Raw genomic sequence first — 15,894 nt, forward strand, 5'->3', positions numbered from 1 at the left:
GGAGACAAGCATAACCATGTTAGTGTGTAAATTAGCTAGCCAAGTAAGACATTTTCCATTAAATAGCTTTATTCAATATTCATTTACATTTAGCACAAGTGCTATTAGCTGAACTAGATCTTCAAATACTCATTTCCTTGGACTCTCACAATAGAAGTTTACACAGTATAAAAATTGGCGGTGCAAATTAATACCCAGCTAATAGCTTCAGTTGAGTGCTTCTTTTGTGGTACCAATCAAGCTGAGGTGTGCCAGCAACCAAGCAGAACATTCAGGCAAGACAAAACTTGCAGAACAGACTGGCCTTTGCATGGCAAAGTCCAACAAGATTACAGAAAATTTTAAAAGTCTGCATCTAGTCTAAAAGTCTTTTCAGAGGCCTTTGACATTACTCCCATTTTCTGATATTCCCCAACTCTTTTTTCAAAGAAGTTGGTCTTCCCTTCCAAGGAAATGTTCTCCATGAAGTCAAATGGGTTATCAGAGTTGTATATCTGTAAAGCAAAACATGAAATAAGTCTGTACAGCCTTCACAATGTAGCCCACAAAGACTTGTCATTAATGCAATAAAAGCAGCTTGGCAGGATACAGGGTCACCAGTCTAGAACCCCACCCACCCCATCTCCCTGCCAGCAATCTATTCTACAACCTAGAACATTTAGATCCAGTGTTAGCATGTACTGTCCATAAAAAAAAAAAAAAAGTGGAACTTAACTGAAGACTGACCTTGTTCATAATTCTATAAGAGTAAGCCAGCCCTTACCTTTTTGAAACCCAGCTCCATCATTAGCCTATCTGCTACAAACTCAATATATTGCTTCATTAAAGTGCAGTTCATGCCAATCATGTCCACAGGCAATGCTTCTGTCAAGAACTCCTGCAAAGCAAAGGTGAATGTTAAATTTTCTAATGTACTGAACTATCATGAATCCAGCTACAACTGAACAGAATATACCTGCTCAACCTTTACAGCATCCACAACAATCTCCTTTACCCTCTCTTCAGATGGTTTGTTCACCAAGTGATGGAACAGCAGGCAAGCAAAGTCACAATGCAAACCCTATAAAGTAAAGTGGTTCAGTTAGGAGTCACGATTCATACAAGTAGGCCAGCCTATAGGCAATTTCTGAACCTCAACACAAACCATGAAGTTTTTGCAACAGCACATAATTACAACTTTACTACACCCTCTCAGGATAAAGGCATGAAGCCATTGAGGAATTTGTACAGCATCTGCAAATCATACCAATCACATTAACCAGTTTCAAAGTTAAATCTGTGCTGAGAGATCTGAATACTGGAATTGTGCCACAGATTTCATTTCTGCAGCAGGGTAGCAAGAGCCCATAGTTACTTGCCAAGTTTGGAACAAAGATTTGGCACAAACCAAGTAGAGCACAAAACCATTACTTGCATCCACCACCCCACAAAGTTGCCCAGGTGAAAAAAAGTCTAGGTTGCAGGTGAAAATTAATCAATCCTAAAGCCAAAAGAAACTCAGTCCTTTCTGAAAAATCAGTTTGGGACTTGTTAAAGTGGAACACTGCCCAAGAAAGTGTAGCAATAAGAGTAAAACCTTCATATTCCAGGTGCCAAGATGGAAGGACACCTTAACAGCAGTTTTAACTGCTCTAGAACATGCAAGTTCATGGAGAATGCACAGATTTCTCTGGGCTATGCTTAAGATTCAGTTCTTGTGTGGTTACAAGCAATCACACCAGGGGGGCCTTAAATCTCCACATCTTATGGCTTCAGCATATTCTGCAAGTTTAAGGCAGCTGGAAGCACTGCATCTCGAAGTGGCTGCATGCCAAGCCTACCTACATACAGTAATATGCAGGCCTAGGGCCCAATTTATGCACATTTAATGCAGGCTGTACACAATTGGCTTCAAAGCCTCACATTTTCCACTGGAAAATTGCAGCTACTATACTGAAAATATTGCAAATGCATGTCCCTGCAATGCACAGCAGCCATCTGTATCAGTAGCAATATATCCGTTTGATACCCTAAATAACAGAAGCATGTCATGTGCCTCACTGCTCCATTTCATAGTTTCATAGTAGTGTACTAGGCTATCTGCCCGGGGGCATTTATAAGCCTAGCCAACAGTGATGTGGCTTTACGCCACCCCATACTATATAGTTGCGCCTCTAGTAGTGACACATGTGGGACCCCATTATTTAGTAAACTATACCTCTGTCTAGTAGTGACACTGAGGTCACTCCCGGGGTAAACTTGCGATCTCCCATCCATGCATCGAGATTTTTCTTGAACAGTGCCAATGAAGGGCTCTGTCTCACATGAACTGGGATTTTGTTCCAGAGTATGGGTAACCTCTGTTATGAATCTATCCCTCCAGCATGTCCTATTCATATTTGTGCAGAGGTTGAAATCTTTAGCTAGTGTGGTTCTGGTGGATTTGGATTTTTTGAGATGGAGCATGTCCATCAATTCCTGGTTGGACATGGCCCTGTATGTTAGGCACAAATCACCTCTGAGCAGGCGGTATGCTACTGAATAGAGCTGGAGTTTCTTTAGTCTAGCTGGATAAGGCACATGTTTTAGACCTATGATCCTCTTGGTGAGGTACTTCTGGGGTCTTTCCAGTTGTTGCATGTGCCGGGTGAGATACATCCCAAATGGAGCATTATATTCAATCATGGGCCTGACAAGGGAGGAATATAGAGGTACAATGACCTCCTTTGATCTGGATGAGAATCCCTTCATGATGAGATGGGCAAGGTAGAATGTCTGACCACTTTGGCAACATGGTTGTCAAAGGAGAGGTCACTATTTACTTGAGTCCCCAGGTCTCCGATTACATCTTCTGTATTCAGTGGGTTATTGTCTACGTGATAGTTTGTGGGTACTTTGTTTTTCCCAAAGGGGATGACTATACATTTTTTGGCGTTAAGTTTGAGGCCATGATTCCGGCACCAGTTGTCCGTTTCAGTGAGACCTTTCTGTAGGATGTGTGTGTCGGCAGGTGAATCCACTATGGCACCCAGTTTGCAGTCATCTGCAAACTTTGTCAGCCATAATCCTTCCATATTTGCTTTCACATCTGAGAAATAAATGCCGAATAGGAGTGGACCCAAGACTGAGCCCTGTGGGACACCACTTGACGGGTTTTGAGTCTGACATGGCTCCAGCAATTTTAACCTTATGGGTTCTGTTTTTTAGCCAGTTTGCTACCCATCTTGTGACATATGGATTTACATTTAGGCTGCTGAGCTTGTCAATGATGCCAGAGTGTGGTATTGTGTCAAAGGCCTTAGCCAAGTCCAAATAGGCAGTGTGGACAGCCTTGCCCTCATCGATGGCACTAGTGACTGTCTCAAAGAAGTCAACCAGGTTTAAGAGGCAGGATCTGCCTTTTACAAAACCGAACTGTGTGGGATCAAGGGTCTGCAGATCTCCAATGTCGCCATTTACGAGTTCCATGATGATTCTTTCCATAGCCTTACAGATCAGGCTGGTCAAACTTATGGGGCGGTAGTTACCTGGGTCAGTAGAATTTCCCCCTTTGTGGAGTGGGACCACTGTTGCTGTGCGCCAGTGTTCAGGTACATATCCTGTAGTGAGGCTAAGATTGAATAGAGTTCTTAGGGGCGGGTTTAGTTCATCTTGGAGTTCACGTAACACGCAACCGGGGATACCATCGGGTCCCATAGATGCTGTTTTTTTGCCTTGTTGAGTGCTGATTTCACCTGTGTGTCTGTGATGACAGGTAGGTTACATTCAGCAGGGATAGTTACTTATCTTTAGGGGGCGAGGGAGGGGAGAAATTTGCACTGAACCTATCTGCCAGAATGTTGGCAATGTCAGTAGGGTCAGTGAATTTGTCATTGTGTACTAGCTCAGAGCATATCTGAGAATTTCCTCCCAAGGTTCTGACATAATTGAAGGCTTTGTGATAGTCTTTGGTATCCTTGGCAATCTTTCTCAAAGTTTGCTTTAGATGTTTATGAGAGAGCGTAGGTTTTTTTACCTGTGCTGATCAGGGCAGCCTTTCCCTTGTGGGATTTGGCTTTGTCCTGCAGTAGCTTCCTTCTTTTGTTGTACAGTTTTATAGCCGGGGTCCACCAAACTGGGCGTTTTCCCTTGGTGGAGAGGGTCTTGGTTTTAGTTGGGATTGCTTGATCCATGCATTCTTGGAGATGTCCGTAGAAGGCTTTTGCGAAGGATTCAGCATTTTGGGATGTGATTTCCATTAACCCAGTAGGCTTAAAGGATATCATTTCTGACTTGAGGAGCACAAAGTCAGCTTTTGAAAAGTTTCACTGTAGTCTTTTGTTCTGGGGGTGGGGGTGGGATATGTACATCCAACGTGATCAGTTTATGGTCAGATCTTACCAGTGAGGAGTTTATATCCGGTGCAGAGCATTTGGACCCCATGTTTGTGATAATCAGGTCAAGTATATTATCTCTCCTTGTAGGAGAAGTGACCAGTTGCTCCATAGCATTTGAGTTTATGAATTCCAGGAATCTTTGGGCTAGGGTGTTAGGGCTAGAATAGTGGGCCCAGTCTATGTTGGGGTAGTTGAAGTCACCCAATATGATGGTGTTTGGTGTGACATTCATATCCTCTAGTGTTTTCAGGAATGCTTGATGGGATTCCTGGGATTGGGAGGGAGTTCTATAACATGCGACCAGTTGTATGGCAGTTTTGCCTATGGTGAGTAAAACTTGTATGGTTTCTGATGCTTCATGGGTAGCCACCAACCGAGAGGTGTTGTAATGTATCCAGTGTACCCTGCTGAAGACAATGTACATGCACATTGCAATTGTTTAAATGTATACATTACCAGTGGAAACTGAACACAGGTTAACTTCAGAATGTTTAAAATATTTCCTGTGATTTTGAACTGTTACTTGAATACAGTATTTTCCTGTTAATATATTTAAAATCTTTGTGGCTGATCTGTGGACATTCACGTTCTGAGTGTACTTGCATATTTGATGATTCTGTGGGTCATGATACCCTTTGCGACACTGGGTTATTCCCAATACCCTTTGCCCTTGTTCAAAACTATCCAGACTGGACACACAAGTTGGCTGGTGGCAGTGATAATTGGCATAGCTAAACCTGTGCCAGTTTCCCAGGTGTGCAAATCAAAACTTCAGAAATGTTGGCTACTTGGGCAGGGAAATGCAGCACTGGAGGTCTCGGCCACTCAGCCGAGATCTCAACTCTCTAGCTGTGCCAGTGGGGAGTCTTTGGGATCTGGAGAAGCAGAAAAAAAAAAAAAAAAGCGTGCCAGACTGACTTCAGTATGCTCTTAAAGGAATTGCACTTTGATGCAGAAAACTGCCATCTGGAGACTGTGCCAGTCATACTCCCTGGGTATGCTGCCCCAACCACCCCGGGTTGCCAGTTGTGAAGAATGACAGCTCCTTAATGGAGCAGTCATGTGTCCTTAAACTGGCAAAGTGACTTCAAAAATATGGACAGTTTTCCAACCTGTGGATTAGAAGGGTCTCTAGACAGTCAACTGAGAAGCCAAGAGATTAGAAATTAAAGGACCATTTTACATGTCATAACCCTTACATGTCATAACCCTTACATGTCATAACCCTTACAAGGCTAAGAAACCTTAACCCAAGGGCATCGGGCATCTAGCATCGCTGTAACACACAGCAGCTCTAAAAAATACAAAGTTACATGTTGGCTAAACTGGATTTCAGCCACAACCCAAGCCACAGGAAGTGTGGGGAGACTCCACTTTTAAGAGCTAATAATCCAAACAGAACTCCATTAAAAATCACAAGCTGTTTAAGTTCTGAAAGATACTCTTATAAATTGCTTAGCATATCCAAGTATTGACATGTCTTTGTTACATCTGGTATATTCTAGCCACTTATACCAGCAGCACTCATTTATCCTAATAGTTCACACTTTGGTCCTCATCTTGGACTGTCCATATTGCTGCCTTTCTGTTCCTCAAAACGCATGGTAAAAGTTAAGACCAAAACTGAGATATTCAAAAAAAGTGTATAGTAACCCAACTTAGAAAGCAATTTTTAAATTGTCCCCATTTGGGGGAGGGGGCTTTGCCTCCCCATTTTTGACTTTGTTCAGATATGTGCCAAGATGCTGACAGATAGCAAGGAATACACGCCAGCCTAAAGTTTTCCTTAGCTTCCTAATGCACCAAGCTTTTAGGCCTGCCAAATTTATCAAGAACCTCATCCCACACTTACCTCATCTCTGGTAATCAGCTCATTAGAGAAAGTCAGGCCAGGCATGAGTCCTCGTTTCTTCAGCCAGAAGATGGAAGCAAATGATCCAGAAAAGAAAATTCCCTCTACTGCTGCAAAAGCCACCAAACGTTCACCTGTAGTACAAAAGGCAGAGATAACTACAAAGCAGGTGCATTCTCCCAGTTTAGAGTCAGTGTGCTTTGATGGACATTACCCTCAGACTGTGGTCTTGGCCTACTGTACTAGTTCACAGGCCAACAGTATATTGAAAAGCAGTCCATTTAAGCCCAGGATGGAACATACTCTACATGGAATTTGAAGCCCTCCAAAGTACTAATGGCAACTAACCGCTCTCAAGCTTGACCAAGAACAGACCACCCCATCTCTGAACATTTCTGCACATGGGGTTAGGGTTGTCACTAGTGACAATCAGGAGGAAACCCATGCAACAGGACAGACTAAAGAATGCCCATGATTCTACTAGATGCATCTCTGGTAGAACAGTACTCATTAGTTCTGCCTACTGCTACTAATCCAGATTGTGATCTCTGCACCATAAAGATACCAGAGCCCTAGTTTTATCAGAACCCCTCTCCCAGTATTGGGACTTGGCAGCAAGATCTTAGCCCAGTTTAAAGCAAACTGAGGCATTTGAGGTACATCCCCTCCCAAACACCAGTACCAGCCAACATCTAGCACGAGCCATTGTGGAGCACAGAATGTCAAAACACAAACTTCACCTGCCAAGTACTCAAAGTACATCCCCACTTGGGGGGACTACTAGAGTTCTCTCCCAAAGTTACACCTAGTACTACAACCTTCAGTTACTTACAAAAGGGTGCTTGGTAATCCCCTATCCACCGTAAAGCCCAGTCAGCCTTCTTTTTGACACATGGCAGGGTTTCGATTGCATTGAACAGAAAATCCCTGTAAAAGGAAACTAGTGTCAAAAAGTTTTGCTTCAGTAAAAGTGAGCAGTAGCAAAGCTACACAGCAACAGGTACTGTACAAAAACAGTCAGGAGCTACATACAGATACTGGAATTTTTAATGTGCACAAAGTATACATACCTTTCGTGTGGATCCTTGATGTAAGTGTCAATAAGAAGGCAGTACATTTCAGAATGGATGTTCTCAACTGCAGTTTGAAAGCCATAGAAGCAGCGAGCTTCTGGTATTTGAACTTCCTGAGCAAACCGGGCAACCTGCAGAACAAAATATCACCATGGACTCCCATATTTAACATTCTGCAAAAGTTGCTATAAAATTGCAATATACTAGGCTGTCTAGTGACTGTAAGTGTACTCCTGCTACAATTTGGAATATTTTAGCTATAGATTGTGTGAAATACCTGGAAAGACTACTCCATCATGCAAGTGTAAATACAGAGTAGGGTGCATGGATGACAAACATACCCTTGCCATTAATGTGGCTTCACAGGCACAGTGCATGATGTAAAATTACTGTAGCCTTTGTTAGATTCTTGTGGAAATACATTAAGGGTGACAAGTTATAGGTGCTTTAGTGTCAGTTATCCTGCAATCAAATAAAACTGGCCTTTAGATAAAATCTAGTAAATGCATTAAATCTGGAGTATGCATGCAGTGTATGTAATGGACCAATTTATGTGCAGTTGTCAGACAGCATAAAGTACTAACACTAGACCATTGAGTTTTTGGTGGCTCACAGCCCAAGCTGTACAAGTGAATCATGTTTTGTAGGTGCCTCTGTCCTAATCTTCAGTCTAAACCTAACCCTTCTCTGGTCACAGCTTGTGACAGAAGCAACCTAAAGTTACTTTCATCCAATCTTAGACCAAGTATCCTGGGTAGTAATGAGAATGCCATTTTGTGCAGATGCAACAGGTTGGACTGCCATCCCAATCTAAAAGTAGATTGGAAAACATACAACCCCTCTCCATTTGACTTGCCCTCAAGCTCTCATTTACTGGAAACTACATTAACTCCATCCACTCCAATGAGCTCAGAAGATTGCACTAATTTCCAATGGGCAGAGCCCAAGCCTTGACAAAATTATTATGTACTCCCATTTCAAACACATTTTCATCTCTGGAACCATAAGGCTTATTAAAGTACAAGTGGCAAGCTTCAGCACACTTTAGTGATAGTATTCTTCAGGTTCTAGGTCTTAAAAATGAATTTTAGTCACAGTAACTATTACATTAATATGGTTAACCAATATCCAGAGGTCAATTAATGCAGTTGAGTTTGCTATTGTGCAAGCTTCATCTTACAAAACCTTTGGAATGGATGCAAATATGAACAAGCAATTTTGACACCTAGAGGCAGAGTTAACTGCAGATTCACCTGGAGGTGTCGGAGATAATGAGTTAGTTAAACAATGTTTAAGCCTGCCTGACTGCCAAAGTACATCCTCAGAACCAAAGTACAGAGTACCACAGGACTGAGCATAGTGCCTTACCTGAAGGTTGAGCCACAGAACTTCTTGCAGAGCCTTGGGAGGGTGAATAGTTGCATAGCTTACAACTGCTGAATCCTTGCTCACCTGGTCAAGTGTAAATAAGTGTAAATACTGGCATCTAATAAGCCAGTACTAAAGCTAGGCTATGCAGAACAGGCGAGTTTACAATGTGGGCAGCCTAGCTGCAAAATCACTAGAACTGGCAAAGTAACACAAGGTAGTCCAGTCTATAATGGTGCTGCTCTTACAAATGCTCAAAAATCCACCATCTGAATCAAAAGCAAGAAGCAGCCCCTCAAAGTAGCAGGTAGTAAAGTGGCAAGGGCAGAGTTGGTAAAGAATCTTTTCAGACTATTACAGAACTACAGGGGCAAAACTATCCTCGTTAAAACCAGAGTCCAGTCTATGAACCATGGTTAAGAGCATAATTTTGAAATGCAGGTTTCTAGACTTTCAGCAGTACATCCAGTTACCTTCACTGACATATATTTGCATTTAATACAGCTCCTTTCCACACAGGACACTACACACCTACCTTCAAAAAGCTGGTCCAAATTCTGCAAAAGTCAGCTTACCAAGTTTTCCAACACAATTCCATCACTAGCTGCAAAGAATGCCAAAACATAAGAGATGAAAGCTCGTTCCTCTGGTTTCAAGGCTTCCCAGTCTTGCAAATCTTTTGACAGATCAACCTGCATAAGAGTGCAAGGAATACAGCTTCAGCCACCATCCAGTAATTTCTTGGGGAAAACCCTCAAACCTACATGCTTGCATACAAATACTTAACATTGGGTTCAAACTAAGCCAGCTTTATACTCGTGGGAAAACGGTGCAGGAATCTGAAAACTAGACTGCTCATTCCACAAGCCAGTTTTGACACTGCAATGGATTTCCCACAAGGTCAGAAGTGGAGCTTTTACATCTCCCCACCCCATGCTGTCAATTAACTGTTGCAAAACAAATACAAGTGCCAAAGTAATTTTCATGCAGTATAAAATTGTCACTAAGGAATAGGATTTACTGACCCCCCCCCCCCCAAGCTTTGCTCCTCCCAATTCTGATTTTAAATTGTTCCCAATTACTCCCAGATCCCATTTACTTCTATGGGTCTTCTCGCTTTAGCAACCAGCAGCAGTGCCTTTCCAATGACTCAGCAAGGAATTCAGAGCTCATGTCCCAGCTCATTTCCTTAAATGAATTCTTATTCATGCCAGTGTCAAAAAGCTGGCTGCTGTACAGCAGCAAAGGCTTTTTTCAAGCCTTTAGAAACCTCAGCCTGTTAATTACAGAATGGGATCCTATTCACCTGGGTTGTGCCTGCAAATGTACAGACCAGTGCATTGCCCTGCAAGAGATAAATATGCACCACCTGTCAGACCACACTTCTCCAGGAGTTCAGACTTGCAGCTTGTCAGTACTCTGCATTTTCAATGCAGATATTTCAATAAGGAGCACTATTAGGTGCCGTGGACACTTCCATGTCTAGCATGCACATAGTTAAAAGCAATACTCGCCCCACAAGTAAATTCATTATATACACAAGTCTTAACCAAAGTCAGACCAAGTCTTCACATGTTCAAGCCTAGCATCACAAGACCTGCTATACCACACATCACTGCCAAGCATGCAAGACCAAAAGGTACTCACACTGTAAATAGCCTTGAAGTATGTCCCTATAATTCTGTTTTCATGCACTGGCCTAGTAGTAATGTGCTAGAGCCTTTCCTACAGCTAGTCTGAGATTATATCCCTCCCTCTACATTGCCCTACCATTTTTATTGTGGGGGGGGGGGGGATAAGAGCAATGAAATGCATTAAACCACATAAGCCACTGTTAGACAGCAAGCAAGTTCCAAGGTAGAGGCTATAGTAGTAAACCACGTAGCAAAAGTAGATTCCCCTCATGTACCAGTTTCTCATCAGAAGGGAGTTTGATTAGATTTAGAGCTATACAGTCAAGGCTCATACAGAAGTAGGTTACAAATGGAATGGCAGCACATTATGGCCAGAAGTCACAGGAAGAGAATTTTACAATGCCAGAGAGGTTAAGGGCCTACAGAAGAGTAGGTAAGGGGGGCACTAGTATTGGAATTAACTTCTGCCTCAAGGTAGAAGTTGGTCTAAGCAGTTTTTTTTTTTTAAACCTGTCAAATATTGGAGCATCAGATGGTTGCAACTAGCTCTACATCCCAGCTGAAAAGCTTTAGATTTTTCAGAAGAGTTTAATCCAACTGCTTTTTCTGCAGACTGCTGTTCTAACCAGTTACATTACCGGCCAGAGAATGTCACATGTTGAGGGCATCTGCTCCTTTTATCTTTAACACAGCCTGCACTGAGCAGAGCCAGTTTAAGTTTAGAAGCCAGTTTGCAAGTACGGAAGGTCCCCAAGCAGCACATTTCATAAACAGGCCACACTGCTCAAGTTTTACATACCCCAGCAAAGCAATAATCTTGCCATTTTAGCAACCCCCTTGCCAAGCCAACCTAGAAAAATAATTCTCACCGACCATGCATCTTGCAGCACAAAAGTTCATAGGAAGTCAGACTAATGGCCCTAGGGCCATTACAAGCCTAGCCATGTTCTTACTCATTTCTACAATCAGCACCTATTGCCTCTGTCCAAAAGGGACACAGGTGGAACTCCTGGGGTGAATTTACAGTAATCCATCCAAATTGTCCAGATTGCATTTGACGAGGGCCAATGAGGTATTTTGACAAAGTGGGAATTTGTTCAAAAGGTGTGGAAACCTCTGGGAGACAAATCTGTCCCTCCAGCAGTGAAGTGTCACATACCAGGTTAATGTCTTTAGAGCAAGTAACCAGTGTACTATAGTAACCAGTGTACCATTTGACTTTTGGATAGAATGCACTTCAATAATGCAAAAATTGCCTTTTATGAAAGCCAGAGCTCATCTTGAGTAGTCTAACAGAAGTGACAGTGATTTCAGACAACCCCCACTGGGCAGATAAAGACCCTGAATTTTCCTTGAGGAACCTTTGTGGTTTCTCCAATTGCTATAGGTGCCTAAAAAGGTACACATAGAAAAGTCTTGCAATTAACTGAAGGCCTTGGCCAGCTTCTTACTACAATCTGCCATTACAAAAATAAAATGGCAGACAAAGCAATATTGGGTAGCAATCAAAAACAAGAGTGGTAACAAAACAATGCATATGCTCAATATACGTTAACGTATTAAGAATTTTACTCTTCAGGATTTGCACTGAATCTTGGCTCATGAACCAAGAACATTTAAACTAAGCTTCTGTTAAATCCCCACCCACAATGTAAACTGTGGTAGAAACAATTTAATGTGAACAGTATTGGGAGATTCAGCTTGCTTGAATAGATAGATGAAGGATATTTTCAATGAAGTTATCCAGAAAAATAGATCTGTATACAATTTACCTACACAGCCTATGAAGCTAAAGGGTGATTAAAACAATGATGCGAGACACATGGCAATGGTAGCCCACAGATGAGAAACAAAGTCCATACTTGCTTGCCAGCTTCCAAACTAGTTTGGAATTTTGTACCATTTCTAGCTTTGTTGAAAACTCATGGGCAAAGGCCCCAAGTAAAGCCACACTTGGACCATCATGCACTCTGATTAGGTAACATGAAGTTTGATTACCTGCCCAATTCTTAAATTGGGCAGAAACTGGAAGCTACGCCAGAGGCCATCAAAAATGAGGTGATGGAAAAGACGGTTGACAGCATTTCCACTTCTCCCTCATGTTAATCTACTACAGCTTCTCAATTAAGGTAGAAGTCAGAAAAAAAATCACCAGTCCCCCCTTATTCAGGATCATATTTTAGGAGATAACAAAAGCTTAGTTTGAGCTAAATGAAAGTCCTTTGCACCGATTGTAGACATTTCATTTTCACCTCATTTTGGTGAGGTCCTTAAAGGGTCTGAAGTGATGGAAGTTAAAACCACCAAGTGACAAATTGTAATTTCAGATTTCATACTGTTCAGAAAATGTATGCCAAAATCCTGCTATTCTAGCTGGTTTTCAAATTTAATAGTCATTTGAACCTCCATATCATTGGGGCATACTCCCATTATTCTAGGCTTTGTCCAGATATTTTAGAGGTGGGCATAAAAATAAAACTACGCATCTGCTCACATTACTACATTGTGTCGTCCCAGAGAAAAGCTTACTTGCCTCTTCTGCTGTCCAGAAGGAGGCCTCCAGTTTTTTATACATCCTCCAGATATCTTCGTAATGGATAGGCAGCACCACAAACCTTCGCGGGTTCTTCTTCAACAGGGGCTCAGTTTCACTGTGGGAAGGGCGCTTTTCCAATTCAGCTCGTTTAAGCTACATATAGAAGAGGCACAAGTCAGAAAACACACACACACACACACACACACACACACACACACACACACACACACACACACACACATTCAAAAAATAAATTTACTATTACAATTTACATGAACTCACTTCAAAGTCACTTTCGAACATCTTCTGAGAGAGCTTGCCTGAAAGTAGCTTAGCATCCACAGGTGGCTATAATAAAAAAAAAAGGGGGGGGGGGTTAAGAAGCGTGTCGAGTCTAAACTCACGACAAAAATACCACCACACAAAATACCTGGTTTTCTTGATCCTCAACGCTACAGGTCTTCAGCTGTTGTGCAAGTGAAGTTTCATTCTTTGGTGAGAGAGGAGGTCGATTTGACTGCATGGCTGACACCTGGTAATACTGCCTTAGAAACAACCCACGAACGCACCTAAACTGATCGCCCCATATTCCCGTTATTTATTCTGCTCCGGTCATGCCCCCAACAAAATGAATTGTCCAATCCAAAGCGGAACCGGACGTGAAGGGATCCACCCAAGTAATAACTCACTGGAGGTGTAAACATCAAGTGAAATACGTCTGTTCCCAAATAGCTGAAACTAAATAACGGGAGAGGAATATGAAGTTAGTACTGTTCTGTAATTACAAACTTTGTTGAAAGAAGGCGTTTTCTCTCCCTTCCTCGATATATATTTTAAGCCTTACTTTATCCCAAATATTGACGCCCGTCCATTTTCTATGCAAATCGCAGCAGCTGCACCGCTAGACATTCAAACAAATGTTTATGGTCCCCATCTGTATATTTTAATTGCTCGTCCCTCTTTGGCGGACTAGAAGGTATCACCTGCACACTAGCCTTTCCCCCCTCGCAGTGGGGACATTTAACAAACAAAATACACTGGAATAACTGCGATGAGACAGCAACAAACTTTGAAATTAGAGTGTTCTATACCGCCTCTATTTTAAAGTCCATTTTTTTAAAGAGTTTGTTGTTAAGCATTGTGCAGACTCCAAACAGAAAAGAAAACCATTTAAAAAATGAATAAATAAAACTGCGGAGGCAGAAGTGCAAAGTAAGTTATAATGAAAGTCAAATAATGAAAAGGAAGACTTTAGGGACTCTTAAAACCACAAAAGTGATGTGGATTCAAGCACACACTTCTCAACTGTCTAGATTTTTGGCTCACATGTTTGATCTGTTCCTCACAAAATTTGCTGTTTTCAGGATTTTTGTGGAAAATCAGTGAGGACTGATTTAACAAGTAATGACAGGCATTTGTGTTTCAGACTGCATATCCTTCAGAAAATGCATGGTAAAGCAAAATGTTTTTTCTAGCAACTTTATAAATTTATAAGACCAATATTTAAAATGTGTCACTTGTCCCCCCACCATTATTTTTGGCTTTGTCCAGAGTTTTTGTGCTAAGAGGTTGAGAGCAACCCCCCGCCCACACACACACCACTTGGTCTTTATAGGCAAAGGAACAAATACCAGTTCAGAACACTCACCCCACATGTTTGAAGCTGCCAGTATCCTCAGTATGGCAGAGCAGAGGGCATAAGTTGGTGAATATTACACTAGCAGCTCCTGAAGGTAGGAAAACCCACGTTATGTAGGGCCAGATAAACCAAGACCAGAACTTGTGAATGGTACAAGACCAGGGGCACCCAGTGCAAAAGATATATATATATATATATATATATATATATATATATATATATATATATGGATAGGTAGATAGTCAGATAAGTAGATAGTATAGATACATATATATATATATATATATATATATATATATATATATATATATATATATATATATAGATATATATAGATATATATTTTATAGTGATAGTGATAGTGATATATATTTTATAGTGATAGTGATAGTGAGAAGCAAGGTATAAGGAATCAGAGCAGGCCAAATGAGAGGCAATAATAACAAAGACGCTCAAATGGATAAGGTGCTCTGTAAGTGAAATGTTCCTGAGATGGAGATGGAAACACAATGATTTGGCAGCAGCTTACATGTTTGTTTAGTGAGTGTCGATCATCACAGAGAATCCTAGGGTTGCACACTGTCAACACAAATTCCAGGTCAAAACAATATGTAATGTATGAACACAGGAACGGGGCACTAGAATCACAATGTCTGGCATGTGTTGCCATGACAACTGTGACCCCCACCACTGGACCAGTAATCAGGGAGCCTCAATCCTCACCACTGGCACTAGTGGGGGATGTACACTGGGAGGATGGCAAGTACACACACACTATTTCCAGCTGCAACTCTCTGCATCAAGTGCAATTTCCCTTACGAGCACACACAGACCACAGTCAGTCCGGGGCTGGTTTCTCCCTCTTTCCCCAGATCCTCAGTAAGACTCCCCAATGGCACAGTTATAGAGTTGAGATCTCAGCTGAGTGACCAAGCCAAGACCTCCAGCACCCCCACTGCCAACCAGTGCTTTATGTCCCTGCCGAAGTAGCTGACACACACACACTCTTTGAGGTTTGATTTGCACACACACAAACACACACACGGGAAAGGCTGGCACAAGTTTACTACCTATGCCCCCTTCTTCTCAGACTATAAGGTACTTACCCCTGCCACCAGTCACTCCTTTTCAGCTACTTTAAGGCTCTTACAAGGGTTCCAATATGCTGAGTGATATTAATATTATTACAAATGGTAGTATAAATAAATAAAATAAACCGAACAGAGTATTGCACCACAAAGGACAAACGTGGAACTGTCCAAAGTAAAGCAATAAAACCAAAAAAGTATCCAAAGGCAGTCCCAAACCAGGCAAGCAATTCGACAGTTCAATCATATAAAAATACATTTATTTGTTAAAAATAGGTTAATGCTTTCATACAGAGCTTCATCAGACAATAAAGAATAAGGTGGTCAAAATTAATTTAAATATAAAGCA

At 41.7% G+C, this 15,894-nt stretch overlaps 1 protein-coding gene across 1 annotated transcript; it reads right to left on the reverse strand.

Moving 5' to 3' along the window:
* Positions 1 to 47: 47 nt before the first annotated feature.
* Positions 48 to 13,414, reverse strand: LOC122809780 (ribonucleoside-diphosphate reductase subunit M2 B-like). The gene is made up of 10 exons (XM_044081523.1): positions 13,249 to 13,414; positions 13,101 to 13,166; positions 12,816 to 12,971; positions 9,224 to 9,340; positions 7,278 to 7,411; positions 7,040 to 7,134; positions 6,208 to 6,341; positions 956 to 1,060; positions 764 to 877; positions 48 to 494 (listed from the first exon to the last, which is right to left on the reverse strand). Exons 1-10 carry the CDS (start codon positions 13,339 to 13,341, stop codon positions 342 to 344), a joined length of 1,167 nt encoding a protein of 388 aa, XP_043937458.1. The 5' UTR covers positions 13,342 to 13,414; the 3' UTR covers positions 48 to 341.
* Positions 13,415 to 15,894: the final 2,480 nt, after the last annotated feature.

Source organism: Protopterus annectens, chromosome 1.part1 (genome assembly GCF_019279795.1).
Source record: "Protopterus annectens isolate FY-2018-M chromosome 1.part1, PAN1.0, whole genome shotgun sequence".
Taxonomy (NCBI): Eukaryota; Metazoa; Chordata; order Ceratodontiformes; family Protopteridae; genus Protopterus; species Protopterus annectens.

What these genes read in the sequence shown, in the direction of transcription:
- LOC122809780 (XM_044081523.1), bottom strand. Translation starts at nt 13,341, where the DNA reads ATGCAGTCAAATCGACCTCCTCTCTCACCAAAGAATGAAACTTCACTT. An exon ending in ATCAAGGATCCACACGAAAG is followed by an intron (nt 7,135 to 7,277) that starts GTATGTATACTT and finishes TTCCTTTTACAG; the next exon opens with GGATTTTCTGTTCAATGCAA. An exon ending in GGATTACCAAGCACCCTTTT is followed by an intron (nt 6,342 to 7,039) that starts GTAAGTAACTGA and finishes TTTGTACTACAG; the next exon opens with GTGAACGTTTGGTGGCTTTT.